Source organism: Triplophysa rosa, linkage group LG2, assembly GCF_024868665.1.
Source record: "Triplophysa rosa linkage group LG2, Trosa_1v2, whole genome shotgun sequence".
Taxonomy (NCBI): Eukaryota; Metazoa; Chordata; class Actinopteri; order Cypriniformes; family Nemacheilidae; genus Triplophysa; species Triplophysa rosa.
The window spans coordinates 23730032-23748630 of NC_079891.1; the positions used below are offsets into that span (position 1 = coordinate 23730032).

Genomic DNA, 18599 nt, shown 5'->3' on the forward strand with positions numbered 1-18599 from the left:
TTTATTGTTGTCTTGGTTTGAATCGAACTCTTTTAGGCGTAACACAACCGGAAACATATGAGTGTTAAAAGTCCCGTTTCTATTTGTAGTAACATTATCATTTGAATTATTTCATTTAGTAATGAATTATCCTATGTTTTTTTATTTATATGAGCATTCATACTTAGAAGACTTTATTATGTCTGTATTGTTGCAACACACCAGTCTGGGCATATTTGTGAGCATTATATTATTTAGCTGAAGTGAATAACTATTGAACAACGGCACGTTTTCAACAGGCACCAGGTTCAAACAAGCACTGGTCATACGATATTTCATTTATTTACAATGTGTTCTCGCTTATTTTACGATGTTATGCTTTTAAGCTCATTATAAATGGTGTAATATTATACTCGCATGTACAAACTCTATTGTTTATGACATACTGCGAATCAGCACGTGCGCGCGTAGAGGCGCTTGCGATGTGTGCACAACGCGTGGACGTCCGCCTTAAAGTTTTCCGCTATATTTATTTGATTTACTTTTGAAATTTGACCGTTGCTCAGCTCCCGTGGCATCATGGGATAGAGAAGTGTCCATGCATGCATACTGAGGGTTCGGACATACTATTCATGACTCATACTCATTTTCGCCTACTATATAGTATGGAAGTAGGCGACTTCGGTCGCAGCCCTAGACGCCTCATTGTCCGCTGGATCGTAGGTCAACGCCGTCGCCATATTGGTGAGGGCAAAAGCTGACGACAAAGACATACGAGTGAATGGTGGAGCTGCAGTTTTTTGGATAAAAACACAACATCGTTTTCATTTCTCAACTAATTTCAATACTTTTCTATTTACTTGGAGTACAGAAACGTTTTGTCTCCAGTTAAAGATGGTTATAGACTTGAAACTGCGTATAGCAGTCTACTGCTATACGCAGGGATACGGCGTATACCCACTTCTTTATCATTCGGAATTGCGTAAACCCACTTGTGTAGTGCAGGGTATGCAGCGGTATACGGCGTATACCCTCGGTAATTTTTCCATGGTGTGTCATAAAAGTCGTGAATAACAGGACAAACTGAATGAACTGCTGCCAATATTGTAGAAAACGCCTATGACTGATCTCAGATATCATCTACCTCAGCAAACTACAAGTGCTCAGCAATCTAATTGAGGCCCTGTCCCAAATGGCGCACTTCATGTGGACTTGAGGTCTCGTGGACTTAAATTGCGCGTTCTCTCCAAGTCTAGGAGTCCGTAGAGTGTCCCATTTGTCTTTTCAGCGCTCAGAAGTCTACTCGCGAGCGCCTCCTTTGTGCCCACATTAATGAAGACTCCACTGAAGTCCCCTACCCAGGAATCCTTGCGAGCGCCTAATCACAGAACGGATGGGAGGAGTGTCGTGGATGTCAGACACATAGGCCTACCTAAACATGACGGATACATTTTTAAATGTATGTTTTGATAAAATTCAAAATTAATTGATTAATTGGTTACTTATTCGTATTATTGCTTATTTATTTTCTATAAAGCCAGCTATTCAAGAATAAAATATTTTAATGCAGTGCATTTTCTTACTTAAGGTAATAAGCCATGTTTTGTTGCAGATTTATATCAAGTTGCTCTGGGCTCTGTAAAGCTGAACAACACAGCTTCTGTATTATAGAGAAATATTAAATAACAACATATGTGCATATTAAGAACACATTATGCACATTAAGTATAGTGTGAACAAATTAATAAATATACATTCATGACGTCATGACAAATGAATGCATTACAAACATAAGCATCTATTGCATAATGCTCGGGTGGCATATCAACATATGAAATACAAACATATGAAATACAGAACAATAAAAACCGGCAGCTCCAGGCCCAAATAACAACATTGGGACAACAAGTGGTCGACTTCACGCGGCGCTGCGCAGACTGATCAGCGAATGACAACAAAGTACCGCGAGAGTGATTAGAAAGCACCGCTTGCTCTTTCCGGCGGGATGTCCTCAAGTCTGCCCCAAAATGCACTCCCGTGTACCCTTGTGGACTCGTGCCTAGTGCCCTATGGGTCTGCACTTCCTGACGTCATCAAGTGTGGACTCGGAGGAGGTCCACAAGACCGGAGTGCGCCATTTGGGATTTGTGTGTATTGTACCTATAAGGTTACAATTATTTTGTACTTTTAAAATTGAACAATGGTCAACAGTTACAACCTTAAGGACCATTTTCTGTAACTTACAGGGTACTTTTGTAGCAAATGACCTTTGAGTACAGAAACAGTACCCCTATTTTTCTGTGTGTACGGACTCGTAGACCTGACAAGCACCTGCAATTTAAGTCCAACAGACAGCAAGTCCACATGACCAGACCTTCACTAGGTCATGCTAAAGCGCATGGCTTACTAGGGTGTGTTTAGGTTGTGGTTAAATCAGCTATAATGTTTGCAAATATTTCAAATGCATAACTTCTAAATTAATTATTGTTCTTTAATTCTGTTTCTATATTGTTTAAATGTTACCTGTTTTAAATAAAAAACCCAAAGTATCTGCAACTTTTGTAATTTGATTATGTTATTACACAAAAAGTTAAAGGGATAGTTCACTAAAAACTGCACATTCTGCACACTCGTTTACCTTTATGTCATTTCAAACCCAAATGCTCTTTCACGAAACATAGATTGTATAATATTTGTATAAAAATATTGACCATGAGTTTACTTTTTTACTGATGCTAATAATCATGAAAAGACAGACATGGTTGTACTTTAGCTATTGTTATCTAATTTCCACTCTAAAAGTCTTAAAGTAAAGTTCACATATAAGATCAAGGAAGTCAACATTTTTTTGGGACATTTGTATTTCTAAAATCCTGCGTACTGCCCTGGTTGTCTCTTCATACAGCCTGTAGGCCAGGATTGATTGCAGAATCTGCACCTCTTCTGTGGTCATCACTCATTTCTGATACGAAACTTCAAAATGTGCATAAAACCAGGGTGGAAACCTGTCTACATTATAACACCGAGGCGTTCATCGTTTGCTGTTCTGCTTTAAAAATGGGGGCATAAATTAACAGTATACCCACTTCTCCAGGCACCACTACACCACTGCTGCTATTTCATACCTGTAATGAACGGCAGTGTTATTTGTTTGACTATATCACATACATCATGTTTAACTGCTGTAACGATTTTACCGGGATTAATAAAATAACATATTTTATCTTTGAACATGTCTAAAATTACTACAGAAAAAGCCATTTCCACTAAACTATATTACCTTGGGTGTTTTGTTCGCTGATTCAAATAAAACAGAAACAATCTCTACATGTCTGTTTTATTTTCGGATCACTGATCATGGTGCCATCTAGTGGATTCTCACGAATAACAGGCACAAATATGGATTTCACATTTCCTTATGACAACCATTCATTTTAAAGTAAGCAATAACGAGATATGAATCAACTAGAGACATGATAAAGTTGTACTCTACATATATCGTAAACCATTGAAATATGTTAAGAAATGTTAACGTGATTGTGCTTTTAATTTCGAAAAAGCGCAGCTCTCCTATTGGGTTTAGTGCTCTGTTGCCCTCACTAATATGGCAGCGCCGTTGACGTATCACAGCAGGGGAGCAAAGCGGCCAATGTGGCGTCTTGCTTCGAACACTGTGCGTGTCTCTTTAAATACATACAGAGCGTACGCGCCGCGGTCGGTGTGTGTTGCTGCACTATTTGACAGCTCGTCTGTTCTGTTCCTGCGCATTACCATTACAGACCGTCTTGCACCGACATTAGGAGGACACGTTTTCTCTTGCGTTGACTCTAAATGGATTGTTTTATTTAGCACCCTGAAGATTGACCAAAGGGAGGCCATGTAACGATCAACTCCGGTGTAATCGCAGAAGATGCTTGGACCTGAAGATTGGTGTTGGGATGACGAAGGCATGATGTAGTAATGGATCTGGTGATCTGAAGCTAGCGTTAACGACGATCACCGTGCTGTCTTGGTGTTACATTCAATCGGTATTAATTTACCTCTACCTTTGTCTGTCAAACACTGTGTAACACTGTGAGGCTGTTGTCTCAAAACATTAGGAACTGCCTACCTAGACAGCATTTTAATCGTCGTGGGCGCGCGCAACATTTTTGGGCATCGTATGCGAGTCAGCGGAGCTGCACACTCAGCGCAATACTTCTGTGATGGCCAAAATAATGTCTAGGTAGAAAGCTAAACTAGATTTTGAGACACAAGCGGTGCTTCTTAAATGGAGACGTATCAGTGAGGGCGACAAGTCAGAGCACAGGCTTTGCATTAGCTGTCAAAAAGCAATTTAAACAGTGAGAACAGCTGCAGTGACCCAGAACACAACCGCTGTTCTGCTTTCAGTAATGTAACAGAATCGGAGCGGGTTTAGTATTCGTAGAGGACCAGCGACCGATTTTGCGATAGAAAAGCAAGCTGATCTGAGTTGGAAGAAGTTAGACCTCTCCGGTGTCAGGACAGGACGGGCATTGAATGTTACACTTTCACCGAAATGCTTAGTCACTTTGCTTAACTGCTTAAACTTTAAGCACATGTGGCAATACTAACACAATACGTACACTCGTACTTCTTTTTGATAAGAACAAGTCTTGTAATGCCAAGCGGTTACTATGGTAACCACAGTGTCCGCTAACCACAGTAACTACAGTCATTGGTAATGGAATAAAATTGGGGTAGCCCAGTATTTTGTGTATAAAACCCAAATGTTTAGACATATAAACTAAGTACGTATTGATTTACAGCTTTACAGCCCTTCATTAAACAAAACTAACTTTGGTTTTATTGTAGTAATAATGTAATAACCATTTTTTTGCAGATTGTATGGTCAAGAATATAAATACATAGACTTAGACAGCACCTGTATGTTTTCATTTTATAATTTGCTTCCTTCTAAATGTAACCATGAGATCTTGTTAACGTGTCCCGTTATTGGTGCATTCTCCTGCATTAAACCATTTTCCTGTACACTTACCCTGTCTCTCTCTACCCTTTTCTTCTAGCCTTCGTGAGTCAAGATTTTCCACCCTTCGTTAAAATGAGACTAAAGTGATCAGCGATTAGGGAGACGATGACTTTCCAGGATGTCAGCTGGCTGGTTCAGGTGGCGCTCTTCTGCGCCTCACTGTTGGTCGTGCTAGCCTGGCTTGTTCAGTTCTCACTGACCTTGGTTCGACCTAGGTGGCGCACCAAAGTCCCGGGTAAGAGGGAGACCCCCTGGCAGTTGCCCCTGAGTCTCACCCACCAGACCCTGACGGGTGGCGTGTGGGGTTCCCTCCTAAGGCTGAGGCTTGGTCGAGATGGGGCGGGAAGTGACACCGAGGTGGGTGTCAAAGGTCTTTTGTCTTCGCTCTTTGCGTTCAAGTCTTTCAGGGAGCACTGGCAGAGAGCCTGGGTGCGAGCGCTCAACGAACAGGCCTGCAGGCAAGGGGTGAGTATGATCTGACAAGAGAAATTTCATTGATTGTGAAACAGTTTAGCGCAACAATATGTGTGGGAGCTTTTCTATACACATGCATGTGATTTTATTGATCCATGCGTGTTTATACATGCGTAAGTGTATTTATAGGTTGCGTGAGTGTGTGTAGGCACAGTATCGTGACCTGGCTGTCGTTAGTGAACGTGTGGGTGCGAGATTGTCAGGGGAAGCAGGAGTGAGAGACAGGTTCTTGTGTAACAACCACACACTCCTGCGTCTCATTCCTCCTAGATATCTGCTCTGCGGTTATTATTGCATATGGCAGGCCTCAATCTAGCTTCCCCTCTGGGCATTATCTCATGTAACCAAATTGGCACTTTAATTTCCAGCTAATCACCATCCTATAAGCCAAGTTTATATTGACAATTTGATGCTGTTATTGCCCACATGCATAAGATTATTATGCATTTATGTAAATATTAAAGATACAGTTCACCCAAATTGAAATTTCTGTCATCGTTTAGTCACCCTCAAGTTGTTCCAAATCTGTATGAATTTCTTTGTTCTGTTGAACACAAAAAGATATTTGGAAGAATGTTAGCGATTTTCAGTTCTGGGACATTATTCACTATCACAACCATAGTAGAAAACAATATTGTATATTTTTTGTTCTGTTGAACACAAAATGAGATATTTTGAAGAAATTAGGAAAGCAAATAGTTCTGGGGCACCTTTGACTACCATTTTAATTTTTACTACTGCCTTGCAAGTTCAACTTCTCTCAGAAGTCAGCGGAACATTCAATGATTCAACTTATTTTTCTATTAAGAACTGCAATTAAATTACCGTAATAGCTAATCTAAATAGAAAATACAGTGCTTTACTGTTTTTTCTGCTTTTCTTGTAAAATTCATAACAACAATAATAATATTTTAGCATTAACAATACTACTGTGGCTAAAGATCTTACACATATTGGTGGATTACCCATTACAAAATCATAAAAAATGGTTTTGGTAATTTCCAACACTGTTAGTTTAGGGCAGCTGTAGAACAAACCTTACATTGGATGGTGGTCTAATAAGTTTCTTAAAGGAGTAGTTCACCTTCAAAATGAAAATTCTGTCATCATTTACTCACCCTCTTGTCATTTCAAACCTGTGTGACTTTCTTCCTTCCGCAGAACACAAAGGAAGACATTTTGAAGAATGTTGGTAACAGCCCCCCATTCAGTTGCATTGGTTACAATAGTAGTGAATGGGGGGAATGTGCTGTTCTGTTACCAACATTTTTCAAAATATCTTATTTTGTGTTCTGCGGAAGAAAGAAAGTCATACAGGTTTGAAATGACAAGAGGGCGTGTAAATGATGACAGAATTTTCATTTTGAAGGTGAACTACTCCTTAAGCACTGCATATATGATGCTCAGTATGTTCTGGCAAGTCAGAATCCCCTCAGCTCAGGTTTGAACGATGTATGATTTTATTTGCTAATTCACTAAACCATCTTACAGAAAAAAAATGTTTTGTATGGTTACAAGCATTCTTCCAAATATCTTTCTCTGTGTTCATCAGAACAAAGAAATTTATACAGATTTGGAACAATGTGAATGATGACAGAATTTTCATTTTTGGGTGAAGTATCACTTTAATGGGGCTTTTTTTAGGGCCTGGTGTGTTGTGTAAAGGTCTCTGCTCCTATATTTAACTCAAACTCCATTTGATCTGTGTGAATATCAAAGCTCAGTGCCAGACTCTGCCCTGTAGGTGCACTTTGAAAGAATGAGCGATGTCTATCCATCCCTTCTCCGCCGACCCCCCTCAATAAGGTCATGCCAAATTCTGAAAACCGCCCAGAGAGGCTTTCATACGATGGTGTCTTTGAGGATCAGTTTATCAGAAGACATCAGAAGTCAGCTTTGTAAGCGATGACAATCTGCATAGTTAGACTGGTGAGATATGAGCAGAATGTTGAAATGGGATTTTCATCAGACAGGTGTATCCTGATGGGTTTTACATCATATGCGAGATTGTTCGTTCTATGGATTTAGACAATGAACTTTGCTCCAGCGGCTGAGATATAAAGGGAAAAAATCTCCTTCCATCTCATTTCCTTACCGGTCTCCTGCCAATAGTTGTGCCAGTTCAGTAACCCACTTATTTTCTCAGGTTGTCAAAGCGGGGGGAAGGGAGCACTCCAGAAACATGGTTATGCAATAGCTGTTCCCTTTAGTTTTTATTTCATCGTAGTAAGTTTAAGGGATAGTTCAAGACTTTTAAGTTTAAGACTTTCTTCTGCAAAACACAAAAGAAGATATTTTGAAGAATGTTGGTTACCGAAGAATGGCAGTACCCATTCACTTCTATTGTATGGACACAAAATCGATACGAAGACAATAAATACCGCCGTGGTTCAGTTACCAACATTTTTCAAAATATATTTTGTGTTCTGCAAAAGAAAGGAAGATATACAGGTTTAAAATGACAAAAGGGTAAGCAAATGATGACAGAATGTTAATTTTTGGGTGAACTTTTCTGAGTAGGGCAATAGAGGCCAATAAATACGCATTTACTAGTTTGCTGTTTAATTTAAGTGCCTGTTTTGGCCAAGACCCAACACCACGGCTTCATCTTTTATGCTGGTGTGAAGTGCAAAGATTCTGCAGATTCTGCATGTGGCTTTACTTCAGGGAGTCCTGAAGTAAAGCTTTTCCTAATGAATAGTCTTGTGTTTAGAGTCCCCATGCAGGAGTGAGTCAGAGGAGTTGATTTGATGTTATGTGTTGGTCTGTACTTGCTTTGTGATTTGAAACATGTTTAATTATTAGACTACATTCATAGTTTCTTTATTATTCAATGGAAAAACCGGTGTGATTGACACTGGTTATGACTGACTTTGGTGTGTTTTTGATCTTCCAGTATATTAGTGTAAAGTCTTGGGATTTATGTAAGAAACTGTCCTCCATGAATTATGAGGTTTTGTGAAACTGTAATGGAAGGTGTTGCATCCAATTACAAAAAAGTAAACATGCAGGTTGTATAAGAGAGATAATAGTTTAATGACAGAAAACATACAGGTTATAAGACAGGGATGATGGTTTCTTGGCTGCATGTAAACATACGGGTTGTACTGGTACAACATGTGATACAGGCTTATTAAAAAGCCGGCAGCCATATCACCCTGTAGCCCAAGATTGGTTGCCCACTGTAGCTAAGCAGGGTTGAGCCTTGGTCGTCGATGTCGTCACTTAAAAAAAAAAAACGTACATTTAACAAAAAAAAACACTCCGAACATTTTTTTAAATTAACTTTATAAACAAAATAAAACAAAATATAATCCCCTTTCCATTAAATACAAAATCTGAGCTATTTGAATGACTGTAAAAGTAGTAGGCTATAAGCTGTGTTGGTGGAGGGAAAAAAAGACCAAGGCTTCGGGTCGGACTCGGGCCAAACATTTTGATAAGCTGTCAGACAAGGGCCGGGCTACAGCCCGTGCTTCTCGGACAAGGGACGGGCTAGGGCCTAGATGTGAGGCCCGTGCAGGACTCTAAGCTAGGTTGTTGCTGGAAGAGGTGTTAGTGAGGCCAGCAGGGGGTGCTCACCCTGTGGTCTGTGTGGGTCCTAATGCCCCAGTATAGTGTTTTACGAGGTGTACTTATGTCTTATCACCTTTAACCTTATTATTTATTATTCTCAGGTTAGGTACAGTAAGTCAAGTCCAGCCTAAATTATAAGTATTTCAAATACTCACAATTTGGTCGGAAGACTCCTTTGTGGTATGTTCTTGCTCTGTCTAAAAACACTAAATTAAAACCTAGGTAGGCAGTTTTTGTAATCAATTCAATTTCTTTTAATTGGTTACTTTTCTTTTTATAACAAACTTTTAAAGGCAAGTGGGCTTCTGGGCTTCTTACTAAAACATAAATTAATAACATTCTGGCAACCAGTCCATTATATTTGATACACTGGTTAAGAAATAAGCAAAAATAACAGACAATTAGGCAAAGTAATTGCACTTTCTTGACATTATATAACAAGTGACGGGGACACTATACTGTAAAAAAGCACCGTCCTTCGGATGAGTTGTTAAACCGAGGTCCTGACTCTCTGTGGTCATAAAAAATCCCAAGATGTCCTTCGAATAAGAGTAGGGGTGTAACCTGGCCAAATTTGCCCATTCACCTCTATACATCATGGCCTCCTAATCATCCCCATATGTACTAATTGGCTTCGTAACTCTGTCTCCTCTCCACCAATGAGCTGGACCACTCCCTTTCGAGAGCGGTCTCTCGACATTGCGTTATCACGCTATGTGTTCCCCCATAGCTTTTGTAATCCCTCCTTCTTGACCTTTCCTTAAGCTTTATTGAATCACGCCAGTGGCATTCAACTCGCACTGGCCAATGCTGCTCAAGATGGCGAAAAGAAGTGGGCCCTGCCACTATATAATGCGCAATCATAGCGGCATTTCCTCAGAATCTTCTCCTTCACGAACCTGAATCTTGCCGTTGATAGGTCGCTAGTACATGCGTTCCGGCAGATGGTTAAGAATCAGAATCAGAAAGAGCTTTATTGACAAGTATGTTTGCACATACAAGGAATTTGATTTGGTGACAGGAGCATCCAGAACACAGAAACAGCAACAACAGTACACAGAGACCATAACACAATAGAATACAACAATGATTTAAATAAGGGCCTATGGGTATAAACAATTAAGATATACAATACAATAAACATAAGATAAAGATATAGAGAGTAAAGCTATGTATGTATGTAAATATGTACAAGTAAAAAACAAGAATAGACTATTGTAGTACAAGGTATGTGCTATATACAGCAGAATGAATGAAATATAATTTACAGAAAAAAGTTGTATAAAAAATAGATAGTGTATTATCTGGAGGATATAATTAATATTGCACTTAATTATTATTGCACAGAGTTATTAATTGCACGGTGTGTAAAAACGTTTAACTGTTTAAGAGGTAGATGGCCTGAGGGAAGAAGCTGTTTTTGTGTCTGGTTGTTTTGGTGCTCAGTGCTCTGTAGCACCGACCAGACGGCAGTATTGTGAAGAGATGATGGCTTGGATGTGAGAGGTCCAGGGTGATTTTCTGAGCCATTTCCTCACTCTGGATGTATACAGTTCTTGGAGGGTGGGCAGGGGAGCACCAATGATCTTCTCAGCAGTCCGAACCGTCCTCTGTAGTCTTCTGATGTCTGACTTTGTGGCTGAGCCAAACCAGACAGTGATGGATGTGCAGAGGACAGACTCTATGACAGCTGAGTAAAACTGTTTTAATAGAGTCTGTGGTAGGTTGAACTTCTTCAGCTGATGTAAGAAGTACAACCTTTGCTGGGCTTTTTTAGCGATGGAGCCAATGTGATTGTCCCACTTCAGGTTCTGAGAGATGGTGGTGCCCAGGAACCTGAATGACTCCACTGCTGACACAGTACTGTTCATGATGATGAGAGGGGGGAGTGCAGGGGGGTTTCTCCTGAAGTCCACAATCATCTCCACTGTTTTAAGCGTGTTCAGCTCCAAGTTGTTATGACTGCACCAGACAGCCAGCTGCTCAACCTCCTGTCTGTACGCAGACTCATCACCATCCTGGATGAGGCCAATGAGTGTGGTGTCGTCTGTGAACTTCAGAAGTCTGACAGAAGAGTCCTGGGCAGTGCAGTCAAGTTAACAAGAAGAGCTTCGCTTTGAATGAATTATAGGTAAGCGAAGAGGAGCTAAAGGTTGCAGGCAGAGGCCCACTGCCACCAGCGCATGTTGCTGCTACAGAGCACGAGGTGATGAGCACCGATAGCCAAGATCCACCCCTCTAACGAGGCTTGATTGGGGCATCAACTGGTCGGGAGACCACGAGGAGTCTACGAGGACATTACAGCCACGTTCTGGGCATTTTTCTCCACTAAACTTGGTGTAGATCACGCCACAGTGTGCACACTTACTGTACATGAGCATCCCCCAGTGCAGCGGCCTGCTATGTAACGAAGCATATTTCGGCCGCTTCTCACACAATGAGCAGACCCTTTCCATAGATTTTGTCTTGTATATATGCTGTATAATTCAACCGTTTCTAACACAATGAGCAGACCCTTTCCCATAGGTTTTGCCTTGTATAATGCTGTGTACTTCAGCCGTTTCTCACCCAATGAGCAGACCCTTTCCCATAGGTTTTGCCTTGTATTTAGGCTGTGTAATTTAGCCATTTCTCACACAAAGAGCCGCTTCTTGTATGCGAGCAGACCCGTGTTAATGGAGGCATGCCATGTAAGCACATGTTGTGAATATTCTTTCACATGGGCGCCGTTCAAAATGGCGACGAGCCTTTCACGCACGTGCTCCATGCATTTGTGAGGCGCCCCCTGTAGCACGGTGGATAGAGACACTCGCTTCTATGTGGGAGATCTGGGTTCGATTCCAGTCTCAACCATTACTTCCTATGCCCAAAGAACACCGTAATGTGGTTTATGTGTGCGCTATAACTTATGTCATAAGGATATGTAGGGTCTGAAAGACCTGTGTAACACCTTTTTTGCTAAAGGGTGCAGGCTTTCCATCAAGTAAGTGTCTTGCTATACTTGCTGTTACATAGCCAAGTATGTGCAGTAGGTTGTGACAGCAACACTGCCCCTGTGACTGTGTGCGTGCGCGCTTTTGCACAGACCTCCAACCCGGAGCTCGTTGTTTCTTATGCACGCTGCTGTATCTCTTGTGTCCCAGTCTCATATTGGACTACAGGAGACAATGCTGAGCGGCCGCGGGGCACACCTATAGAGGTTGACGGCGCCGTTTGGTCCTGTTCAATTTGTGCTTAGTTATATGCGCAACCCACACTGCCTAGTGTTATTTGCCTCCAGCTCGGCACGACAGTGACCTGTTGCATGCTTGATACACATTGGGTTTTCAGTGCTCCTGTATATGCAGTGCTGTTCAGATCTGTGATGGTAACAGAACGGCTGAGACCCTTCGCCCTCTGTCCTCTGCTCCGGCCTGAGATTTTGCTTTGAGAGTACTGGCTCTCCCTCTTGTCGATCCGCTGCATGCGATCTGTTTGAGGAAGCTACCCTGCTTTCTATTTTGCACATAGGGGATTTACAACGCTCTCCATGTATGATGTTTAGTGTCACCGAGCCCACATAGTATATAGTATGATAGTATGTCACACGTAGACCGCATGATTATGTGTATGATGTGTGCTACGACTAATTTGACAGTCGTTTAAATGAAAGTTTTGTAACTGTGTAGTCGACTAGTCAAAAACTAAGAATGGCCCAGAAGGCATCCAAAAACTTTGCGTAGGGCCTATGTAATACATGTTAAATACTAAAGAATGTAGGCTATTAATAGAACTGTTCATATACAATATTTAATGTAGCTAAAACAGGAATATGTGTTCCACTTTCCTTACGTTATGATCATTAATATTTCTGCATTTGCTCATGCGCCAACACTGACTGGATTGTTTAGTAGCTGCAAGAAGTTACTCGATGAGCATTTGTTTGCTTTGGCTGGTGTGTGTCCGGGCTTAAAATATGTAGCCTATACAAAAATCCATTTTATTTTCTCCTTTAAGTCTGTTTTTTCGGACTCTAAAAGTTCAATTAAATTTTAGTAATCAAATTAAATAAAATTTAAGTAAAAGTGTGTCTATTACACTGAAATCATGAAACTTAAAATATTTAATAACAATTAATTAAAAGCTTAAAGGCGCAGTTCTTAATTAACAGCAGCCAGTGTTGTATTATAGATTTGCCACGAATCGCTCAGTCCAAACACGACGGTGGCCACCACAGTACAAAAAGATGTTGTTCTCATGTTGACGCAGGGAAGAGATTTTGCGGGCATTAGAAAGACTGTAGAAAGAGCTATGACTTATGTATTACATAAAGGTTTGTGGATTTTAAGTATAAAAAGAAGAATAAAAGTCAGGCAGGAGCTAGGACCTGCGCTAATATTATAAAGACTTTACAGCAGAGACACGTTAGGACTAAGTCTTTTAGCAGATATGTACTCACAGATATCTATGGAGATATACTTTCCAGCAGAGAGACGTTGGAGAGAAAGATCGTCTAAAAATCACCCCCGAGGAGGTTGCTTTGATTCGGATCAGTATGTGAGTAACATACTAACATACCAAGATATGTTGTTGTTGTAATATTAGCTGTGTGATGGAGCAGTTTTGAGCGTCATTGTTTATCTGGAACTGCTTTAATATTGTACTCATCCAGATACTGGAGAGAGAGAGAGAGAGAGAGAGAGAGAGAGCGCGTTGCAGCTGAAACTGGAGAACGAGCGAGAGTGCGTTTTATTCTTTTACTCGATGATGAATAAACATTCAGTTAATCCGCGGGTCACATGCGTTCTGCACCAGAGAGCACGATCCGTAAGGATCACGGATCATACCGCGATCCGTTTCACCACGATACCGCAGCAGAGAGGAAGAGAAAACTCGCGTTGTAGAGTTGTTTGTCCGTTTAGGGCTGCTGTACAAAACATGGCGGCCAATTCAATGTATGTAGGCCCGCTCTGTATGTAGATATAAACAGCTTATTCTAAGGTATTACGAACATAATGGTTCATTACGTAAGGTCTTTATACACCTCTGAAGAAATTGTTTTGTATATTATATTGTATTTATGTCAATAGATCCTCCAAAAAACGCTGTATTGTTCCTTTAAAAACTAATGTTTCATTATTTGTTTATTTTTTAGATTTTTTTTAGATTTAGATTCAATTTTATTGTCATTGCACATGTACGAAGGTACAAGGCAACGAAATGTGACCTCTGCATTTAACCCATCCAGAAAGTAGTGAACACACGTACCCCCGGAGCAGGAACTAATGTTTCATTATTTGTTTATTTAAATGATGTTGAATGAAAAAACATTACTTTTTAAATTATGTCGCAATTTAAGTAGCCTACAAGTTATAATTAGGGTAGCCTATAACCTATCAACAAACACGATAGCCTACATTATATCCTGTTTTATTATTAATAAAGCAAAGCAATGTGTGTAAACAAAAAAGCAAATAGAAAGCAAAGGACAAAAAGTACAGAACAAGCTACAGAACGCATTTGATCTCGCGCAGAGTGAATGAAATAGCCGCTAATAAAGCATACTGCCCATATTAACTAATTTATAGAACCATACATAGGCTAAACACTCGAGTCCGCATGTGATTATGATGTTAATATTGTGTTACATGTTCTTGTTGAGGAAATGCAAGCATTATGGTTGGATGAAAGTCGGCTCAATGTTTGTGAACATTAACTCCATCTGAGGAATCTGCGCAAACTCTGCAAGGGCACACAGATAACAGTGCTAAGCGATCATATTTATTCAAGCACTTTTTTGTGATAAACATTATATTCAAAGAAATTTCTAAGTTCTGTGAATCTAGAAGCTGAGACATTCTCATCTCCGTTTTGTTGAGTGGGCTCAAGATCCATTCACCGCATGTACAGCCATCAAATAACGTCAATCCGTCTTTCATGCATTTTAAATATTAAAATATTGATATTTATTATTAAGTAATTGTTAAAATAACTGTATGTAGCTTTAGATCATTATCTACTTTTTCGTTTTATGCCTGCATTCCGCACTTCCGATGCATTTTACGCATCGCTGCAATAAGAACCCAATACAGTATGGTTACGCATGGCTCCAGTGAAATTATCATTATGCCACTTTGATATGAAATAGTTTGTGTAAAACCTTCCCCGCTTTCCTCCTTAAAAACACCACCACAATTCATCTTTCAAGTGGTCATTTCTGAGCGTGCTGCAATTGGCACAAAGGTAACGCATGTCATGGTTCTGCCCCACCTTGTCTTACTTTTCTTGACCTAGTGGCAGAACCATGACAGAACCTCTTGTTTTATGTGGAGAGTGATGTTTTGTCCCTGTTGGTCTTCCACTCTCCGTTGTCGCGTCTCTGTTCCCGCCCTTTCGTCTCTTCATTAGTTATAATTATTAGTTCATGTCCCGCACCTGTCCCCTTCTTGATTTCGTCCCCTTTATATAGTCCTCATGTTTCATTGTCCTGTGCTGGTTCATTGTGTACTGTGTCGTGTTTCGTGTGGGTGAGTTCTTGTCCTGTTAGTGTAGTTAGTAGTTTGTAATATGTCGTAGATGTTATTTTTAGTCTTGTTTAGTGTAGTTAGTCTTCGTCCTTTTGATACCAATGTTTTGTTATGTTACCCCCACGTGGGTCTTTGTTTTGTATTTATATTTTATTAAATGTCTTGTTAATCCCTTATCCGCTGTCTGCATTTGGGTCCTCTGTCCGTGTCTCACCCCGAGAATCTTGACAAACGCATGCTAGAGCTAACCAAAAATTAAAACATTTAGTTTCTGATACACTTTTAAATACTATTAGAAATTATTTTTTCAAACATATTGTTTTAGTATGAAATTTAACAGGTTTTTAAACGAAACATTAAAATGAAAGTCATTTAAAGTATAGTATGTTTTCGTGTAATGGACTGTTGTTTTCAATGTCAACTAGAGGGAGTTTACCGTTAAATGACTAGTCGATTAGTCTCGCACATCCCTAGTGCCCATCACTCTAAATGCCATTTCTTGTCAGACATTCAATGAGACATTGCATAAGCTGCAGTGTTCACTGCTCAGATCAGCTATTCAGTCGAAGATTCTGAGGCAATGCCACTATGATGGCACATTATGTAGTGGCGGCAGGGCCCACCCCTTTTCGCCATCTTGAGCAGCATTGGCCAGTGCGAGTTGATTGTCACTGGTGTGATTCAATAGGCTTCAGGAAAGGTAGAGAAGGAGAGATTACCCCATAGCGTTTTTACGCAATGTCTCGTTACCGCTTCTCAGGGAACCGAGGTTAAAACAGTAACCGGAGACGTTGTCTGTGTTCAAGTAGGCCTGTCAGTATAATCTACAATAACTGAAACCTCTGAAGGCATTTATAGCGCCTCACATCACCGTGAAATGTTGGTCACATGACTCTCCCTTAGAGGTGACCTCCGTGTGCTAGTTAAATATTCCTGTGTTTGATTGGGCTTTAGGGAGAAGTTTCCATTTTAGAAGCTTTGATCTAGAATCTTGCTTTATGCTGTTTTATCATGGGTGCTTGACAACCCAAACTCTTGCGTTCATCTTAAGTTCTTATGACCTGAAAAACCTGACAGAGGGGTTTCTCCAGTGTGTGTGAGTTTTCCTTATTATCGAGTGTTAACTGAGATCAAGAGCGGAAGAGATCTAGATACTTTTGCTCTGCCCCTCTGAAACTCAGAAGCCATCTGTTGACATGGCGACATGAAAACAAACACCATGGTTCCAGCCCTAACCATGGTGACCACCTCTTGGGTTAAAGCAAGAAAGAGGAGTGAGAGAGGCTGTTTGTTTCAGTGTAAAGCTGTGTCCCAAATGACATACTCTACACATGCATTTAAACTATGCACTATGTACTCTACCATCCAGTGTATACATTTAAGGGTCGTGTTATCTCAGATGGAACACTAGTTGGGTTTTACTAACCGGAAGTTTAAGAGCAAATGACGTCAAATGCATAAAACAACGCAAGAAGTCAATGAAAATTAATTTGTGTACTTTTAATGTCAATATTACATTCTTTGCCCGACAATTGTAATTGTATTCATCTCTGCAGTTGAATTTAGCTTGTGCATCATCAGATAGTCCCAGTGTTCTGTCGAATTGTCCTACCCTGTCAGATTTTCCTACCGCAGGGAAAAACTTAATATAATCTAAACCACATCGACAAAATAAACAGGTAGGATGATTTTACAATGCAAAATACCCTGTCGGATAGTCCTACCAGTTTAAAATAAACACATAAAATAAATTTACAGCATAAATACCCTGTCAGATTATCCTACCAGCATAAAAGAAACATGTAGGATTAATTTACAGCGCAATACCCCAAATTGTACTACCAGTATTAAATAAATATGTAGACTGATTTAACAACAAAAATACACCATCAGATTCCCGTAGCATTATAAAGTAAACAGGTAGGGTGATTTTATAGGGCAAAAAAATGACGTAACATTGATGTGCGCATGCCTGGTAGGATAGTCTGACGGGTAGGATGAAATTTCAGGACACCGGCTCTCCTCCGCAATGTAAACTGCTACCATTGAATGTGTGGAGTGTCCAGCATTCCATACTTCATATTTCAGTTGGATGTGCGTATCATCCAGATACTTAAAGTACACTTCTTTTTATTTTCAATGTTCACAAACTATTTACACTCTAAAAAGTGCTGGGTTGTTCTTGACCCATGCTTGGTAAATATTGAACAGAACAGTCTATTGGGTTATTTCAACCCAACTTCTGGGTTGTTTCCACTCATGGTTGGGTAAAGACAACCCAGCAACGGGGTTAAAAATAACCCAGCATTGTCCAATATTTACCCAACATGGGTAAAAAACAACCCAGCACTTTTTAAAGTGTATGCTGCAAAATGGTGTAGAATAGTGCATAAGTATGTGATTTGGGACGTACCTTTTTAATCTATCGAACCTACACACCCTTGTTGTTTATTTATCTAATAATTACAGCTTGACTTTGAGTTAATAGCTTTTGAAAAGCCTGAGAGGTGTGTGTTGGTGTGTGCCTCTTTGAATAGTGCAGTAAGAGCAAAGAAGACCAAAAAATTCTAAGAGTCTTGTGTGTCTACACACACATCCCAGAAATAGCCACAGTAAAAATATTGGAGTGATTCCTAAAAGAAGAGAAAAGGTCAGATTCAGGGCTGTCTGCGTATGTGTGCATGCCAGTGATTCACAGGCTGAAAAGACAAGAAAATGGATGCGACTGCACCAGCGCTCCAAGAAACAGTTTTTCTAATTCCTCTAGATGTAACTCTGCATTTTTTATTTTAGTTCTTAGTAAGTAGATTTTAACACAATAAGGATTTATTTTTTAACAATTATTTATGCATTAGGTAAGATGAGCTAACAATGAACAATATACTTCTACAATATTTATTCATTTTAGTTCATGGTTATCATTTACAAATACATTTTAAAAACTCAAATGTTGTAACTGTTAACATTAGTTCATGCACAATGAACTATTATGAATAATTGTATTTACATTAGCTAACATTAAAGCGGCGGTAACATGCTATGTCATGCATTCT

General features: G+C 39.9%; 1 protein-coding gene across 3 annotated transcripts in view; it reads left to right on the forward strand.

The window, feature by feature from the left end:
- Positions 1-3671: 3671 nt before the first annotated feature.
- c2cd2l (c2cd2 like) overlaps positions 3672-18599 on the forward strand; it is a 42795-nt gene continuing 27867 nt past the window's right edge. The window contains exons 1-2 of one of the 3 annotated variants that reach the window (XM_057353271.1): positions 3672-4007; positions 5028-5347. In XM_057353271.1, the coding sequence (XP_057209254.1) occupies positions 5096-5347 (252 nt within the window). In that variant the 5' untranslated portion in view covers positions 3672-4007; positions 5028-5095. Of the gene's footprint in view, positions 4008-5027; positions 5456-18599 lie in introns of all 3 variants that reach the window. The other 2 variants (XM_057353257.1, XM_057353264.1) reach the window with 2 other exon arrangements.